At 48.3% G+C, this 16,941-nt stretch overlaps 1 protein-coding gene across 1 annotated transcript in view; it reads right to left on the bottom strand.

The window, feature by feature from the left end:
• Nucleotides 1–16,941, bottom strand: part of LOC124554793 (ITG-like peptide) — a 90,023-nt gene that overhangs the window by 61,171 nt on the left and 11,911 nt on the right. Inside the window, exon 2 of the mRNA XM_047128445.1 lies at nt 4,455–4,647. Coding sequence (XP_046984401.1) covers nt 4,455–4,625 — 171 coding nt within the window. The 5' untranslated portion in view covers nt 4,626–4,647. The remainder of the gene's footprint in view (nt 1–4,454; nt 4,648–16,941) is intronic.

Below are 16,941 nucleotides of genomic sequence, written 5' to 3' on the forward strand. Positions count from 1 at the left end.
AATGCTGTAGTGTATACCAATGAAAAAAAAACTTGATACTCACAGCATTACATTTCGCGAAAACCTGATTCTCTGAGGTAGAAATTTATAGACTGATATTTAATTTGTTGTGCTAAAACTAACATTACAATTATTTCTCTTGTACTGCAACATTTGGTCAGTGATATGAACGAAATCTTATAAAATCAAAGGTTCACTGTCCATAATTGTAATGGAGGGGCTACCACTTTCTTACTCCGACTTGCAACTCAACATGCAAATATACCCAAGGGTAGACGTACTTAGTATTACACCACGATTTCCTATAGTTCAGTCACTTTAAAGATTGGAAAAGACCTTGCTACCAGTCAGAGAACTTTTTGATCACCATTTTGATGATTTTTGAACTTCATGTACCATACGAGTTTGAAACGCAGACGCTGATGGGAGAATATTGTTAGAAAAATCTATATCGTTAAAGTAAATGACACTTTACAATGGAAACAAACTGGAACAAAAGGATACAGAAACAGGAGGTGGTATGAAGGGTGAATATTATTTCTGCCATAATTAACGTAACATATGCTCTTGCATTTTCATAAATGGTTGCCCGTTCTATCGGTTAAGGTGAAAGAAATGGATTAACGTAATCTTCGAATCCAGGGACCATACGTCCAGCACAAACTCGGTTACCACGTTACTGTTTCGTGACTTGGTAGCTAAGCTGTTCTCGATTTGAGCTACTCTGCGTACATGCAAGGTAAGTGACTGCTCGAAGCGAATACATGAAACTCGTAAAGTTCTCCTGAAAGGGCGGAGCAGATCCGGAGGCTGATTCGAGAAGGAGTTGCAGTAAAACGGTGACACGAAATTTTTGTCTCAGATACGGCTTCCAAGGCCAAGAATTAGCCGCCCACTTCGCGTGCAGCGTCACGTTGCGTGAGATTAACAGCAGCGTTCGCAGAGCTACGCCAGCAACGATAAGGATGCAAATTATTCGCTTTAAAAATCGTCTCGTAAGAAAATTTTCATGGCCGTAATTAGCAAACAACAAGGCTGGAGAGGTACAGTCACGCAAAGTTCCTATTGATAGCATCAGTTGTCATTCTATCCTTGCTAAGGTAACTGACATAGCAGCCACTTAATCCGTTCTGGACATTCCGTGAAATCCCACAGGATTATCGAGGTATTCTCTTCTTCCTTTTGGAAAGTCTAAAGACTGATGTATAAACGATAAAGAAAGTTACTAAATCGAAGAATTTATAAAGGACGAGCCATCCTTAAAAGCAAATCTGCTTCATCCGGCGAAGAGAAGAACTGATGTATTGTCAAACTGAAAGTGTTTTACTTTGGGAGAGTTAGTGCTCACGGAAACCTCCTGGACTTATCACGCAACTTTGTTGGTTGGTTGATTCGGGGGAGGGGACCAAACAGCGATATCATCAGTCCCATCGGATTAGGGGAAGATGGGGAAGGAAGTCGGTCGTCCCCTTTCAAAGGAACTATCCCGGCCTTTGCCTGAAGTGATCTAGGGACGTAACGGAAAATCTAATCTGGATGGCCGGACGCTGGTTTGAACCGTCGTCCTCCCGAGTGCGAGTCCACTGCGCCACCTCTCTCGGTAAGGAATTTTGTGTTTCAAGGTTAACACAAGGTTAGAGTACAAAAATGTACTGTGGAACTGTTATCTAGGAGACCCAGGGGGGTTTTCTGGATTTATGTACGATGACGCCTTAATTTTTCCTTGTATTTTAAGGATAGCTAATTGATATAGGCGACACCGATTAAGGAAGGAATATTAACGTCCCGTGGACGACGAAGTCATATGAAATTTGGCACAATATCGGCTAGAGTAAGGGTAGAGAAGATAATCGACTGCGTCTTTTTCAAATGAACCATCGCGAAATTCACCTTAATCGATTAAGACAAAGCTCAATCTTAGTTCACCGACGAGAATTTGAACCCCGCTCCTTGCGACTCGATGGAAGGAAGCAAGGTTAGAGTTCAACATCCTCTCAACGACGACTCCATTAGAGAGGGAGCACAAGCGATTTAGGGAAACCACGTGTAATGACGCTGGACCATGCCAGAGCCTGGTGCTGAAATCCAGGCTAGTAGTACCATGCGGTGGTTTAGCATTACGCCAGGGTAGCACTTCCGCAACCAGCTGGGGCAATGAGTAGTGTTCGAGACCTTTTGGCGGCGCTTGGCGAGCTGCGTGACCCCTGGAGCAACATGGCGTGACCTGTTGTGTATGAAAATTAGCTGTGTGACCAGGCTGATCACGGGTGCAGCTGCGCTACGAATCGGCGTCCGCTTTGTACAGGCCTCCGCCGCGAGGCCGCCAACGTTCTTCCAATATCTCGACGAGACCGCGAGCCCGGTGGTCCAACCGTAGTTTAGACGGGCAGAAGGTCGAAATAAGAGGCTCCCATCCCCGAGCCATTGGGGTCCGCCAATACTAGCCACCGCTTTCCAGCTACTGGTCTGGGGTTTGGCCCTAGACAACGCCACGGACTATCCCTGGGCTGAATGTTGGATCACTTCGCTCACAGTTCCGTGAGCCAACGCGCGGTCGCGTAACACGGTACTACGAAACAACTTGGAATATGCAGCTAGGCGTGGTTACTCATTGCCGAGCCGCGTGGACAAATAGCGCTGACAATGGCGCGTCTCGATCGGAGGTTCATCGTTCTCCGCCTGACCCCCAGCACTCGTGGGAGCGTATTTGGAATGCACGTCTATTTAGAAAGTCAATAACTTGTATGGTCAGCCACTGGCTGCCTGCATCTTCCACCCATCCACTCCACCTACACCAAAACTCCACGCGCTCACTCCCATCTACACCAGTACACAAAGACAACCAAAACGTAGATGGCTGGATTTTAACCGCTATACTACCAAATGCGCATCCAGCGCAATCACTGCGTGCGTTTCTAGGCGCTGCAGTCCGGAACCGCGGGACTGCTACGGTCGCAGGTTCGAATCCTGCCTCGGGCATGGATGTGTGTGATGTCCTTAGTGTGGTGTCACCACCAGACGCCACACTTGCTATGTGGTAGCCTTTAAATCGGCCGCGGTCCATTAGTATACGTCGGACCCGCGTGTCGCCACTGTCAGTGATTGCAGACCGAGCGCCGCCACACGGCAGGTCTAGAGAGACGTCCTAGCACTCGCCCCAGTTGTACAGCAGACTTTGCTAAGAATGGTTCACTGACAAAGACGCTCTCATTTGCAGAGACGATAGTTAGCATAGCCTTCAGCTACGTCATTTGCTACGACCTAGGAAAGGCGCCATTACCAGTTTATATTGAGATTATAATTAATGAATCACCAAGAGCGATGTTCTCCAATTATGGATTAAAGTTAAGTATTCAAGCAACTCCGTACTTTATTTATTAGACTCAACCCCTTTAATTGTTCCAGACCTCACGCCAGTCTGCGTGAGCTTAAAAGCGTGCATTTCGGCCTCCTCTAGCAACACGGTGTTGGCTCTTCTGCCAACACATCACTTAGGTTAGTTAGGTTTAAGTAGTTCTAAGTTCTAAGGGACTGATGACCTAAGATGTTAAGTCCCATAGTGCTCAGAACCAGAGCCCGCAATCACTGCGAGCCCCTTCGCACTGTTCTGAATGTGCGACCTGTGCCTTAATTGCCAGCCAACATCATCCAGTTCACTCCAACGACTGGTTTTAGGGCACGTGTTTGTTCTGTCTGGTGATCCAGGTGACAGAGAGGGCTTGCAAATACCCTGGTTTTCTCGAACTCTATCAAGGTCATTGCCGAAATTAAGGCTCAAATCCGAAGAACCGAGAAACACCGACTTTTCCAGATGTCAGAGAATTTTTAGGGTTGGGTTGGGTTGTTTTTGGGGAAGAGACCAAACTGCGAGGTAATCGGTCTCATCGGATTAGGAAAGGAAGTAGGCCGTGCCCTTTCTAAGGAACCATCCCGGCATTTGCCTAGAGTGATTTAGGGAAATCACGGAAAACCTAAATCAGGATGGCCAGACGCGGGATTGAACCGTCGTCCTCCCGAATGCGAGTCCAGTGTGATAGCTTCTGCGGAAGTTTTAGGGTTAACTTTGAATACAGATGGACGGTTTGGTGAAGAGGAACTGACTCTTTCTAACGTGCGTTATCGACCTCGGGTACGGAGGCTGTTTGTAAGAATAGAATAGATGGACTCAAGCTTCGCATATGGCTCTAATAATTTTCGGATTGCTCGTTTGGTAGAGAGAAACTCGCAGAAGGCAGATGTCCAGATTCGAATGGAAAAATGGAAGAAAAGTGAAACAAATGTTAGGAAAGAGAAGTATTGGTGGAAGTAGAGGTGTAAGGACGGGTCGTGAGTCGTGCCTTGACAGCTCTTTGTGTGAGGGCACTGTTCCTGGTTTGGGCCCAAGTGTGCCTTACAATTTTAATCTACCGGGAAGTTTCCAAATTAATGAATTTTGAGAGGATAGAGTGTTTTACCTGTAGTAAAGGCTGCGAGGAGCGGTAGGCGCCGTAGCCGTGCCCGCCGTAGCCCAGGTTGCTCAGCATCTCCGGGCTGAAGCGGTTAAAGAGCCCGCCCCAGCCGAGTGCCCCTCCATTCAGTAGCGCGAGCACCACCACCACTTGCACGAGCCTCCCAATCAGCCACATGCTGACGTCACAGTCGCTTTCCCTGCGGAAGAAAGAAACCAGTTCTCGGTTTCACAGACCGTCAACAATGGTACTCTGGCGAGTCGTTCGTCTCTAGCAGCAACTGCAAACTGGACAGAACCCTGAAAGTGTATTTAAACGACATGTTTCTGCATGCACAAAGAATGACATTGAATGAAGAACATCGTAAAAGTTGCAGATATAGGACTATATGGCATCTAAACTGTGCGTTCTAGTGACTGTAGACAATGCGAGAAGTGTTCCACAAGTACACGACTGACCATTACAATTGCAACACCAGACGAAGTCACAATAACGAAATTTTGCTTGTTGTGCATCCAGTATACAGTATAGTAGGAAGAATACGCATTTACTGGTATACACAGGTGTGAAGTCTAGTACACAGAGCTCCCATCTCCGGTAGCAACACTGGAGATCTGGCAGCAGCAGTGGAGATAACCCGGCTGAGCGAAGTCAAAGAACATGGCATCAACTTGAGCGCTATGGATGTTATGGACGAACAGAGCGAGCTGAGTTTCGCAAGATCCCTGTTTCCGGAATCCGCGTTGAATTTATAGAGGAGATTTTGGCTCTCCAAAACACGACATAATTCTTGAGCATAAAACGTGTCCCATACTACTACAACAGACTGACGTCAACGGTGTAGATCTTCAACTATATGCAACTGTCCTACGACCCTTCTTCAAAACGGAAATGACCTGCGTTTTTTCCTCCAATTGCTAGGTACCCTTCATTCCTCGAGGTTTCTACTATAAACTTCTGCTAAAAGGGGCGCAAGTTGTTTCGCATAATCTTTGTAGGATCTTGTAGGTATCTCATCTGATCCTGATGTCTTTCCACTACTAAGCAATTATAGTTGCTTTTCTATCCCGCCACCGGTTATCTCAATAACTGCGATTCCGATTTTCGTACTATGATTGATGATTATTAGTGTTTTAGGGCTCACAACAACGAGGTTATCAGCGCCCTCGTACTATGATTGAAAGGAGGCACCATGATACGATCTTCCGCCGTGAGACAATTTCGGAAGACCGACTTCAGTGTTTCGGATTTATCTCTGTTGTCTTCCGTTTCGGTGTCAGTACGGTCACCGAGTCAATGAATAGAGTATTTCAAACTGCTTACTCATTTTACGTAAGACTAAAACCTCTTACTGTTCTTACTCAGACCAAGTGACAAGATTTTACTTTCAAGCTCATTGAACGCTTCTCTCATTGCCCTCCTTACGCTCATTTTCGCTTCTTTCAGCTTTTGTTTATCAGATAGATTTTGACTTCTCTTGAATCTGTGATGAAGCTCTGTTTGTTTAAGTAGCAGTTTTCTAACACGCCTGTTAAACCACGATGGGTTTCTCCCATTCCTTAAGACCTTGCTCTAATGCATATTGAACGACGCTTTTGAGTTTTATCCATTTGTTTTCCTCATCTTCATCCTCACCACTGAATATTTGATGCCCATTACTGAGATACTCTGCAGTTTGTATTCTGTACCTCTTGCTAAGCAAAAATACACTCCTGGAAATGGAAAAAAGAACACATTGACACCGATGTGTCAGACCCACCATACTTGCTCCGGACACTGCGAGAGGGCTGTACAAGCAATGATCACACACACGGCACAGCGGACACACCAGGAACCGCGGTGTTGGCCGTCGAATGGCGCTAGCTGCGCAGCATTTGTGCACCGCCGCCGTCAGTGTCAGCCAGTTTGCCGTGGCATACGGAGCTCCATCGCAGTCTTTAACACTGGTAGCATGCCGCGACAGCGTGGACGTGAACCGTATGTGCAGTTGACGGACTTTGAGCGAGGGCGTATAGTGGGCATGCGGGAGGCCGGGTGGACGTACCGCCGAATTGCTCAACACGTGGGGCGTGAGGTCTCCACAGTACATCGATGTTGTCGCCAGTGGTTGGCAGAAGGTGCACGTGCCCGTCGACCTGGGACCGGACCGCAGCGACGCACAGATGCACGCCAAGACCGTAGGTTCCTACGCAGTGCCGTAGGGGACCGCACCGCCACTTCCCAGCAAATTAGGGACACTGTTGCTCCTGGGGTATCGGCGAGGACCATTCGCAACCGTCTCCATGAAGCTGGGCTACGGTCCCGCACACCGTTAGGCCGTCTTCCGCTCACGCCCCAACATCGTGCAGCCCGCCTCCAGTGGTCTCGCGACAGGCGTGAATGGAGGGACGAATGGAGACGTGTCGTCTTCAGCGATGAGAGTCGCTTCTGCCTTGGTGCCAATGATGGTCGTATGCGTGTTTGGCGCCGTGCAGGTGAGCGCCACAATCAGGACTGCATACGACCGAGGCACACAGGGCCAACACCCGGCATCATGGTGTGGGGAGCGATCTCCTACACTGGCCGTACACCACTGGTGATCGTCGAGGGGACACTGAATAGTGCACGGTACATCCAAACCGTCATCGAACCCATCGTTCTACCATTCCTAGACCGGCAAGGGAACTTGCTGTTCCAACAGGACAATGCACGTCCGCATGGATCCCGTGCCACCGAACGTGCTCTAGAAGGTGTAAGTCAACTACCCTGGCCAGCAAGATCTCCGGATCTGTCCCCCATTGAGCATGTTTGGGAGTGGATGAAGCGTCGTCTCACGCGGTCTGCACGTCCAGCACGAACGCTGGTCCAACTGAGGCGCCAGGTGGAAATGGCATGGCAAGCCGTTCCACAGGACTACATCCAGCATCTCTACGATCGTCTCCATGGGAGAATAGCAGCCTGCATTGCTGCGAAAGGTGGATATACACTGTACTAGTGCCGACATTGAGCATGCTCTGTTGCCTGTGTCTATGTGCCTGTGGTTCTGTCAGTGTGATCATGTGATGTATCTGACCCCAGGAATGTGTCAATAAAGTTTCCCCTTCCTGGGACAATGAATTCACGGTGTTCTTATTTCAATTTCCAGGAGTGTATTTTCCTGCCTTTCTTAACATTCCTTGTAAAGCCTGTAGTCATAATTGCTATCACAGCTTTTGATCACTGGTGCCTTCTTCTACGTTAACTGATTCGTTTAGTCAAGGGCTGCTTCTCGCTAGGAGGTCTAAGACGTTACCTTCACGAGCTGTTTCTCTAGTTAGCTGCTCGAAGTAATTTTCGGACAAGACTCTCGGAATCTATAGCTGGTAAGTTGAAGTCACACCCTATTACAACGGCATGATCAAGCAAATTATTAACAATATTCGTCAAGTTCTCTCTGACGGTCTCTACCACTACATCTCCAGACCCAGGCTTTCTATAAAAGCATCTGATTACCGTTTTGACCAAGAGTAATTCACATTCGGAATCCGTGATAACCTCGCTAGATAGTATCGAGTTCTTTACTGCAATAAATTCGCCTCCACCATTGACGACTAACTTATCCTTACGATAAATATTCTGATCTGAACTTAGGATTTCGTTGTTGTTCACTTCCAGTTTCAGCCAACTTTCTGTTTGCTAATACTATATGGGTGTTATAATTCTGGAATCTTTCCTTCGATGCTCTTGCAGTTTACTAACATAATATTAACATTTTCTATATTCATCATTGTGGCTTATGTAACTTTTATTCTAGCAGGCAATGCGTCCTGATTCCAACGTTTGATTTGTCTAACCTAAAAATACCCCATGTGCACGCCACACGTTCTCCAGTAGCCGCTTCCTGCTTGTTGCGCACGACTGACCTATTAAGGGGAACCCTAAAATTCTCCACCCAATAGCGGAGGTCGAAAACTTCGTATCCGATACCGTCGCACCGTGCAGTGCTAGTTGCCTTCATCAAATCAGCCACCCTCTGAAAGGAACCTTCAATAAGCGATACTAACCCAAGAGGCAGGCGTCATTCATGCCGACATGTGCCATCATTTGCATCTGGTGCACCCAGTGTGCTCTATAGCTGCTAGCAGAGCCTCTTTCATGTCGTGGACGAGAGTCCCGGCAAACATATCGAGTGCACAGTGGCAGTCTTTCCAGCCCAGCATGCTGTTTCCCTGAGGGACTCCATTACCCACCCTACATTGGACCTCCCAATGATTAGCATATCTGTCCTCTACACTTATCCAGACTCGGCAGGAAAATCGGCCGCTGGTCCAACAAAATAGACATCCCGTGCCGGCTCAGAAGTATTATTAACACTGTGTAGCACATTGTACCTGATGCTAAGGCGTATTGAGTCAGCCGTGTGGCTCGTTCCTCCCCGCATTCTGCCCGGTGACACGTGAACCCACCACTGTCTGACTCTCACTCTCGAGTCAACACGAACCAGTCAGCTGTTGCTTATCAGGAGATGCGGGGACATCCTGATCACCAGAAGATTCCAACGAGACCAAGGATGTCGGAAGTCTCATCACCAGCGCCCTGACATCGGTGCAGCTTTGAGATGTGGCCAGAAGCCTGTCTCCTGTGGCCAACACAGCTTCCAGCTGTTTACAGTCAACAACCAATTGTCCTTGTGCCTGTCACAGCAAGCACAGTAGCTATCCATATAGTACTGTGCATAAAGCTGAATAAGATCTCAAAAATACAGAGCACTGAGGAGTAACTGAGAAAGTACAAAAATCCCCCATTCATGAGCTCGTGACCGTATCGATTGCACCCTAGACGGCTGGAAAACCGTCGCCTGGTCAGATGAGTCTCGATTTCAGTTGGTGGTGTGTGATGCAGATCCCACGAAACCATGGAGCCAAGTTGTCAAATGTGCAAGTTGTTGGCGGCTCCATTATGGTATGCTGTGGTGAGAACGTATCATTAACTGGAAATGGTTATGTCAGCTACTTGGAAACCAGGAGATCATTTGTAGCCATTCATGGACTTCATGTTCCCAAACAACTATGGAATTTTTATGGATGGCAGTGCTCCATGTTACCACGTCACAATAGTTCGTGATTGGTCTGGGCAATTTAGTTAACATCTGTGTGCTGTACCTGCATCGGGATGCAAGGGATGGACGATATAAACAAAAGATAAAAGTCCATCGCGGGGAGAAGTTGAGTGACCAGGATATCGTTCCGAATATAGCTGAGTTCGACGAAATAAGTTGCGATATGGTATAAAAACAGGGAGATATGTTCCTGATATGCATCTTCATCGACTTGCGCACGTTAAGGATACTACCAGAAATATGTCCGTACTGTTGGATGCAGTGGATGGTATCACTGAGTTTCACTGTGGAGTGGGTGAGAAGTAGGAAATAATCTGCATAGGCCGTCCAGCGATAGGTAGGACCACGCGAAGGGAGACCCAGTAGTCGAGTTGTAATACCAGCAGTGAGGGACTCTAGTGCGATGGCATACAGTTGCATGGACATGGGGCATCCTTGACGCACAGAGCAGAGTGTAGAAATCGGTCTAACAAGTCTCCAGTTGACCTGGATCTTGGAGACAGCAGGAAGCATAACCGATGAATGGCGTCCACAAAGAGTGGCGGTAACTAGATGCGAGTCGCGATCATCAGGAGGAATGGCTATCGAACGCGGCCAAAGCCACTTGTAAAAGCAATGAAGACCAGCGCCACCCATAGCCGACTGACCGTGGCTATCGAGATGAGGTCATGGCATTCCTCCAAAGCCGTTTGAAGGGTAGCTCCACAACCACGTGAAGTCTCTTCTGGTGAAAGGACCATAGGTAAGATCGTGCGTATGTGTACCGCAAAGGCACAAAGGGGCGCACATAGATTTTATATTCTGTGTTCATTAATGTAAGGGGGCGGTATGCGGAGACCTTTAACTACCGATCGTTAAGCACCGGTAAAAGAACACCAGTCAGATATTGTCCATCATACCCAGCACCTCGTTCACTGGAGTCGACTCTGCAATGGTGAGCTTTCGTTCAGGAGCGGAGCGCTGCCATTGGATCGTCGTCGTTAAATTGGTGGTAGTGATCGATGAACGCAGAGGACGCCGTCGCCTGCGTTGTCTGGCGAGTACCAACGGAGGTGGTGAGTGTGGAGACAAAGAGTCGACGTTGACGACGATAGTCAAATACAGTGTGGACCGTGGGCGGCGATTCCTCATATAAAACGTCCTATCATGGAGAACGCACCATGACGACGTACGGTTTATCGAGTTGGAGAGTGAGGAGGCAGGCTTTAGTGCGCTGCGAGTTCCTGTGGACATCAGATATTGTGGAGAGCACGTGAAGCTCTCTAGGGACGGTGTCGTGAAAATTTATAGTGTCCCGATGCCACACCACTGCTGTCTGACCACATACCTTTGTGACTGCAGGTTTTTCACACTTGAGCCATCAGTGCAACATGGGCGTGTACTGTGAGAGATGATTTTCACCAGACGCTCATGTACTGGCAATACGTTGTTCACAGTGTGGGATTACAAGTAGGGAAGTGTTAAGTTTCCAGAAACCTTTGATGCGCCAGACCGACTGAGTATGGCACAATGGTCATAAAACGTGAGGGATCATATTTCTGCTTCGAGGAGTTCGTTTCTATGGTGGATAAATGCGCTCGAGTCTGCTCGCAAAATGTGCTGTGTAATGGGTATAATCAGGCTTCTGGTTCTTCGGGTAGAACATGCAGTTGAAATCGTGGGCCACAGCGAAGAGATCATAGTATCCGGAAAACAGAGGTTCCTACATACGTCTATGAGTCATAGCCATAAACTGGAGGTAGCGTGGCAACACCAGCTTCCAGAAGAATTACGACGCGACATCAAAGGCTTGAAGCATGCTACAGAAGAGATGCAGTTTTGTTGCGGTGCTCGTCATGTTGATGCTCAATGTGGTGAACCAGTATGTCTGTTCTAGCTGCGGTGGACGGGCGTCTACCATCGCTGGGGACGGTGTGGAATGGAGACCACAAGGAGAGTCCATCTCGATGGCCGCCATGGGTCGAGTCTGATATAAATGAGCAACCTCTTTGGGGGGAATTAGACAATCCTGTGGAGGAGGCATTTCGTCCTCCACGTCATCACCCCACGCGCCTGTGACGAGGGAGAGTCCAGTGTCCTTCTGAATGTCGTGTTGTTGAGAGAGATTATAAGGCATGAGCAGGGAGTCAGGCATGCAAACCTGCACCCAGGTCGCTACTATGTCCTTGGCGGCCTGCCCTGATTGCGCATCGGGCAAAACGTGTTGGTTATCGCTAGTGCTGTCCGCCGACATCTACACTGGACTGTCGCCTGGGTTGGCGACGTCTCCATCGTCTTCGCTAAGAGTGTTTTGAGGGCCCATGAGCCAGCAGCGATGACGTTTGCGCCGATGCGGGGACCGTTGTTTGAGCTTGTGTTTCACAGTGTCGGACGACGGCAAGGAGGAGCGTCGACCCTGTACGAAGGCCTCAGTCAGTACAATGTAGGAATCAAGGGGATGTTGGGGAGTCCATCGCGGTAGTCTGGATGGAGGCCATGCAGCCGTGTGAAGCGACTGCACCATCCGAAGGGTGGTGGGGTAACGGGGCATGCCGATACGAGAGTCCATACGACGGGCTGGTCGCATGGAGTCTTCTGACAACGGGAACTGGATGACACGTCGTTGGACGTAGTCAGACCGCATATGGCTCTTCTTCCCGCAATTGAAACAGATGCGGGGCTGACAGTGATATATTATGATGGCATGGCAGCCTTTGATACTATGGCAGGAGGACACGTGAGTCTGCAGATCGATACGAGTATGCCTGACAACAGTTAAGACTGGGTAAGTTCGGAATTGTACCCGTATTAGGCGACACATTCCACGACGTTGCCGTAGGGTCGGAGCGCCGTAATGATGGCGTCCTTTGGTAGTTCTAACAGCATTTCGATTATCTGTGACGTTGGTAGATCGAGATCAGCGTGATCTACGGTAATGACAGAAAAGTAGTCCGTGTTAGGCCTCCTGTGGCACCATGTCGCACGCTGAGTCATTAATCGTGTACTACTATGAACAGGAGGATGCCAGTGGGATCCTGTGGTAGTATTTTAACGTCGTCGCGAAGTTGTGACGGGGTAAGTCTGAACAAAAAGTAAATCGTTAAGTCGTTTTGCGATAGCTGTGTGCTAGGTTGATCTATAAGGAAGATGGCACTTAGCAGTGGCCGAAATAAACACAACACGCTCATGTGTCCCGCTATTGGATCTCTGGCGCGTGACTGTATCACTGCCGACGGCAGACTGTGGCCAGCCTATGGTCTTAACAAACCAGACGTCATGTAATGTTGGAAAATCTCATGCCTTGATAGGCCCAAAATCGGCGGAACGGCGGAGGTTGGGGTTAATGTGTGTCTTGACCAAACGACCATTGCACGTTTCTCTAAATGGCCTGGGTGCAGTACATTTTATTCATGTACTGTAATGTGGAAGTACACTGATATCATTACGACCACCGCCAATCGTGAGATTCAGTACCACCTGGTTATGCTGGGAGCACGTGACACGGTACGGGTTGTATATAAGCGCAACACAGACGAATTAGGGACATTCTAGTGGGAATACGCCAACGGCCTTGCCGCAGTGGTTACACCGGTTCCCTTCAGATCACCGAAGCGTTGTCGGGCTGGGATAGCACTTGGATGGGTGACCGTCCGGTCTGCCGAGCGCTGTTGGCAAGCGGGGTGCACTCAACCCTTGTGAGGCAAACTGAGCAGCTACTTGGCTGATAAGTAGCGGCTCCGATCATGAAAACTGGAAACGGCCGGGAGAGCGGTGTACTGATCACATGCCCCTCCGTATCCGCATCCAGTGACGCCCTTGGGCTGATAGGATGACACGGCGGCCGGTCGGTACCGCTGGGCCTTCCAAGGCCTGTTCGGATGGAGTAGTGCGAATGCGGGCCACAAATGGGGAAATCCACCGAGATAAGCTGTTTTGACAAAGGGCTGATTGCTATATCCTGTCACCTTGGAACGAGCATCTCGCAAACAGTGAAGTTGGTCGGCTGTTCGCACACTACTGTCGTCAGAATCTACGGAAAGTTTTTGAAGGACAATAAAACCAAAAGCAGGCGATAAGTTGTTGGACCCCAATATCTCATCATGGAACAGGAAAAACGGAGGCTTGCCCACTCTGTAAAGTGGGATGTGGAAGATCTATGGTAAATATGACGACAGGGTACAAAGATGGTACCAGCGCAAGTGTTTTAGAGCACATCATGCAGCATCCATTGTAGAACCTGGGGTTCCTCAATGATCGACATCTACTGTACCCATGTTGACCCACGACATCGTCATTTGAGACTGCAGTGGGCACGAGACCATCGAGATTTGAAAGCGGACCAGTGGAAACTTGTCATCTGGTCGAATGAGTAACATTTCTCGTTACACCAGGTGGATGCTCTTGCCCAAATACCCTGCCATCCTGGAGAATGGGTGCTCGAAACATGGACTGCACCACGGACCCAGGCCTGTGTGGGTAGTATTATGCTGTGGGTGACATTTACCTGGGTTTTCAGGGGATTTGTGGTGGTAATCGAAGGCACCATGGCAGCTGTGGACTACATGAACATTGTTGCGAACCTCCTGCTTCCCTTCATGCTTGATGTCTTCTCCGACGGGGATAGCATCTTCCAGTAGGATAACAGTCCGTGTCACAAGGCCAGAATTGTGCTACAGTGGTTTTAGGAGCATGATAGTGAACTCACGTAGATGTTTTGGGCTCTAAAATCACCCGATCTGAAAAATGGCTCTAAGCACTATGGGACTTAACATTTATGGTCATCAGTCCCCTAGAACTTAGAACTACTTAAACCTAACTAACCTAAGGACAGCACACAACACCCAGTCATCACGAGGCAGAGAAAATCCCCGACCCCGCCGGGAATCGAACCCGGGAACCCGGGCGTGGGAAGCGTGAACGTCACCTGATCTGAGCTGACACTATAGGGCACCAGCTCCTGCCCAGAAACCCCCAATCGGCAATTTATGGGAATTGCTTGATCTGTTTGTAGACATCTGGTCCCACATATCTGCAGACACATACCATTTACTTTCCGAATCCATGTTACGCAGAAATGCTGCTGTACTTTGTTCCAAAGGTGGGGTGTTAAGCAGGTGGTCGTAATGATTTGGCTCATCACTATAAATGCAGTCTAGGCTCATAGACCTATGCGTGTGAAGGCCATTCGCTTGGGACTCAGCTCAGTGGATTGAGATACTGACATAACACGACAAGGCAAACACCCATGTTGGGCACAATGAATATCCCGATATCTTTCTTTGCGTTTTTGGAATAAGAAGCAGTACAAAAATTTGTCTGCTGTGGCAGAAATCAAATAAGGATAGAATTGAACGTATCATCCACGACCAGGTCATTAGACATGGAACACACCTAAGAAGACAAGGAAGTTGGACATGTCCTTTTGAATGGAATGTAATGCGGTTTGAGAAACGCATGGGAAACTCAAACCAGTATCATCGGATGCGGATTTGAACTGTGCTCTTAAACACTGTGCCACTTCGTCCAGTGTCAGGCTTGTCCTCATACTTTTGAGAATTAACTGATATCTACTGGCTGCTACCACGTGTATGATCAGAATCTGCCCATCCCAACCATTATGATTGCAAAAATCCATTAATTATAATTTAAGTAGTGTGTCTGTTATTCATTATTGCTGGTAGGCGAATGAACTAATCTAGATATTTACATATAAAAACACTGAGGAAGACACCTGCTGGACGAAATGAGAAATTCGACTTGCTGAAAAAGCTCTCTTGTGCAGCAGCAACTCTGAACTCACGTACTTAAATATTACTCAAGTTAATACTTTACTTTTTCTTCAGTGGTAAAGACCTCGTTCTTTCCATAATAATACACCCTTAGGCATAAAAAACGACGAATCACAAAAGAATTATGCGAGTGGAACGGAAATCAGTAGATGTGACTTACATGTATAGAAGAATTATTACTATTTGAGAAAAAAAATAGAATGATTTATTCAAGAGAAACAGTTTCACAAATCGAGCAAGTCTATAACGCACTGATACACTTTTGGCCCTTATGTAAGCAGTTATTCAGCTTGGCATTGGGTGACGGAGTTGCTGGATGTACTCCTGGGGAATATCGTGCCAAATTCCGTCCAATTAGCGCGTTACATCGCCAAAAAGACCGAGCTGATTGGAGGGCCTTGCCAAATTCCGTCCAATTGGCGCGTTACATCGCCAAAAAGACCGAGCTGATTGGAGGGCCCTGCCATCGAAACGTTCTCAACTGGGGAGAGATCCGGCGACTTTGCTGGCCAAGTTGGACTCTGGAAAACATACAAACAAGCCGTAGAAAATCTTGCTGCATGCGGCCGGGAATTACCTTGCTGAAATGTAAACTCAGGATGGCTTGTCATGAAGGACAACAAAACGGGACGTAGAATATCGCCGACGTACCGCTGTGCTGTAAAAGTGCCTTGGATGACAATCAAAGGTGACAGTCAGGTTGGTATTCCTCAATAGACTGGGGCGTCTCCAGATACGTCTTCGCTGGTCATCGGGGCTCAGTTCGAAGTGGGACTCATCACTGAAAACAGTTCCACTGCAGTCAATGAGATCTCAGGCCGAATGTGCCCGACACCACTAACAACATACTTGTTGGTGTACAGAGGTAGTTGGCGCAAGGGGCGCCATGAGCTCAGTCCCCTTTCTGTGATCCACCCATTAACGGTCCTTGTTGTCACTGAGCACCAGTTGTAAGTTGGATCGATGATAATGATGAATTCGGGACTATCTGACAATTGCTCCGTCTTCACGTTCTGTCGTCTCTCTAGATCGACCGCTTCCTTCCTGACGCTGTGTTCGGCCATTCCTGCCGATATCGTCTAATAGTGGCATCGCTCCAATTTAAATGTCGAGCGTATCTACGATTACTCCAACTGGCATCTTTGAGCGCTGCTACATGCCCTCTCTCAAATGGTGACACCTGCAGCTATCGCAATGAGGTCACGGCATTCCCCCAAGGCAGTTTGAAGGTAGCCCTACAACCACAGATAGTCTGTTCTGATGAAGGGAACACAGTTAAGACAGTGCTTATGCGCGCCGCTAAGAGGCACGTCTAGACTTTATGATCTGCATTCATTAAGTTCAGAGGGCGGTATACGATGGCTCAGGCACAAAAGAACGCCAGTGAGAAACTCGGCTGGTATCCAGAAGAACGGAGTAAAGAGTTCCCGAAGCATCTTCGTCCAGCAAGGTGGTGAATGCCCGGTAGAACTCCACCGGCAGACAATCTGGTTCTGGCGACTTGGTCTTTGCCACCTTGTCCATCGCGTTCGCCGCTTCGTCTGCTGTTATCGCAGACATCATTGGTGTCTACTCTGCAATGGCGAGGGTCCATTCAGGAGTGGGATGGAGGTCGTCAGGAACTGGCCCCGCCATCGGATCGTCGTCG

Source organism: Schistocerca americana, chromosome X (genome assembly GCF_021461395.2).
Source record: "Schistocerca americana isolate TAMUIC-IGC-003095 chromosome X, iqSchAmer2.1, whole genome shotgun sequence".
In the NCBI taxonomy this organism is placed as follows: domain Eukaryota; kingdom Metazoa; phylum Arthropoda; class Insecta; order Orthoptera; family Acrididae; genus Schistocerca; species Schistocerca americana.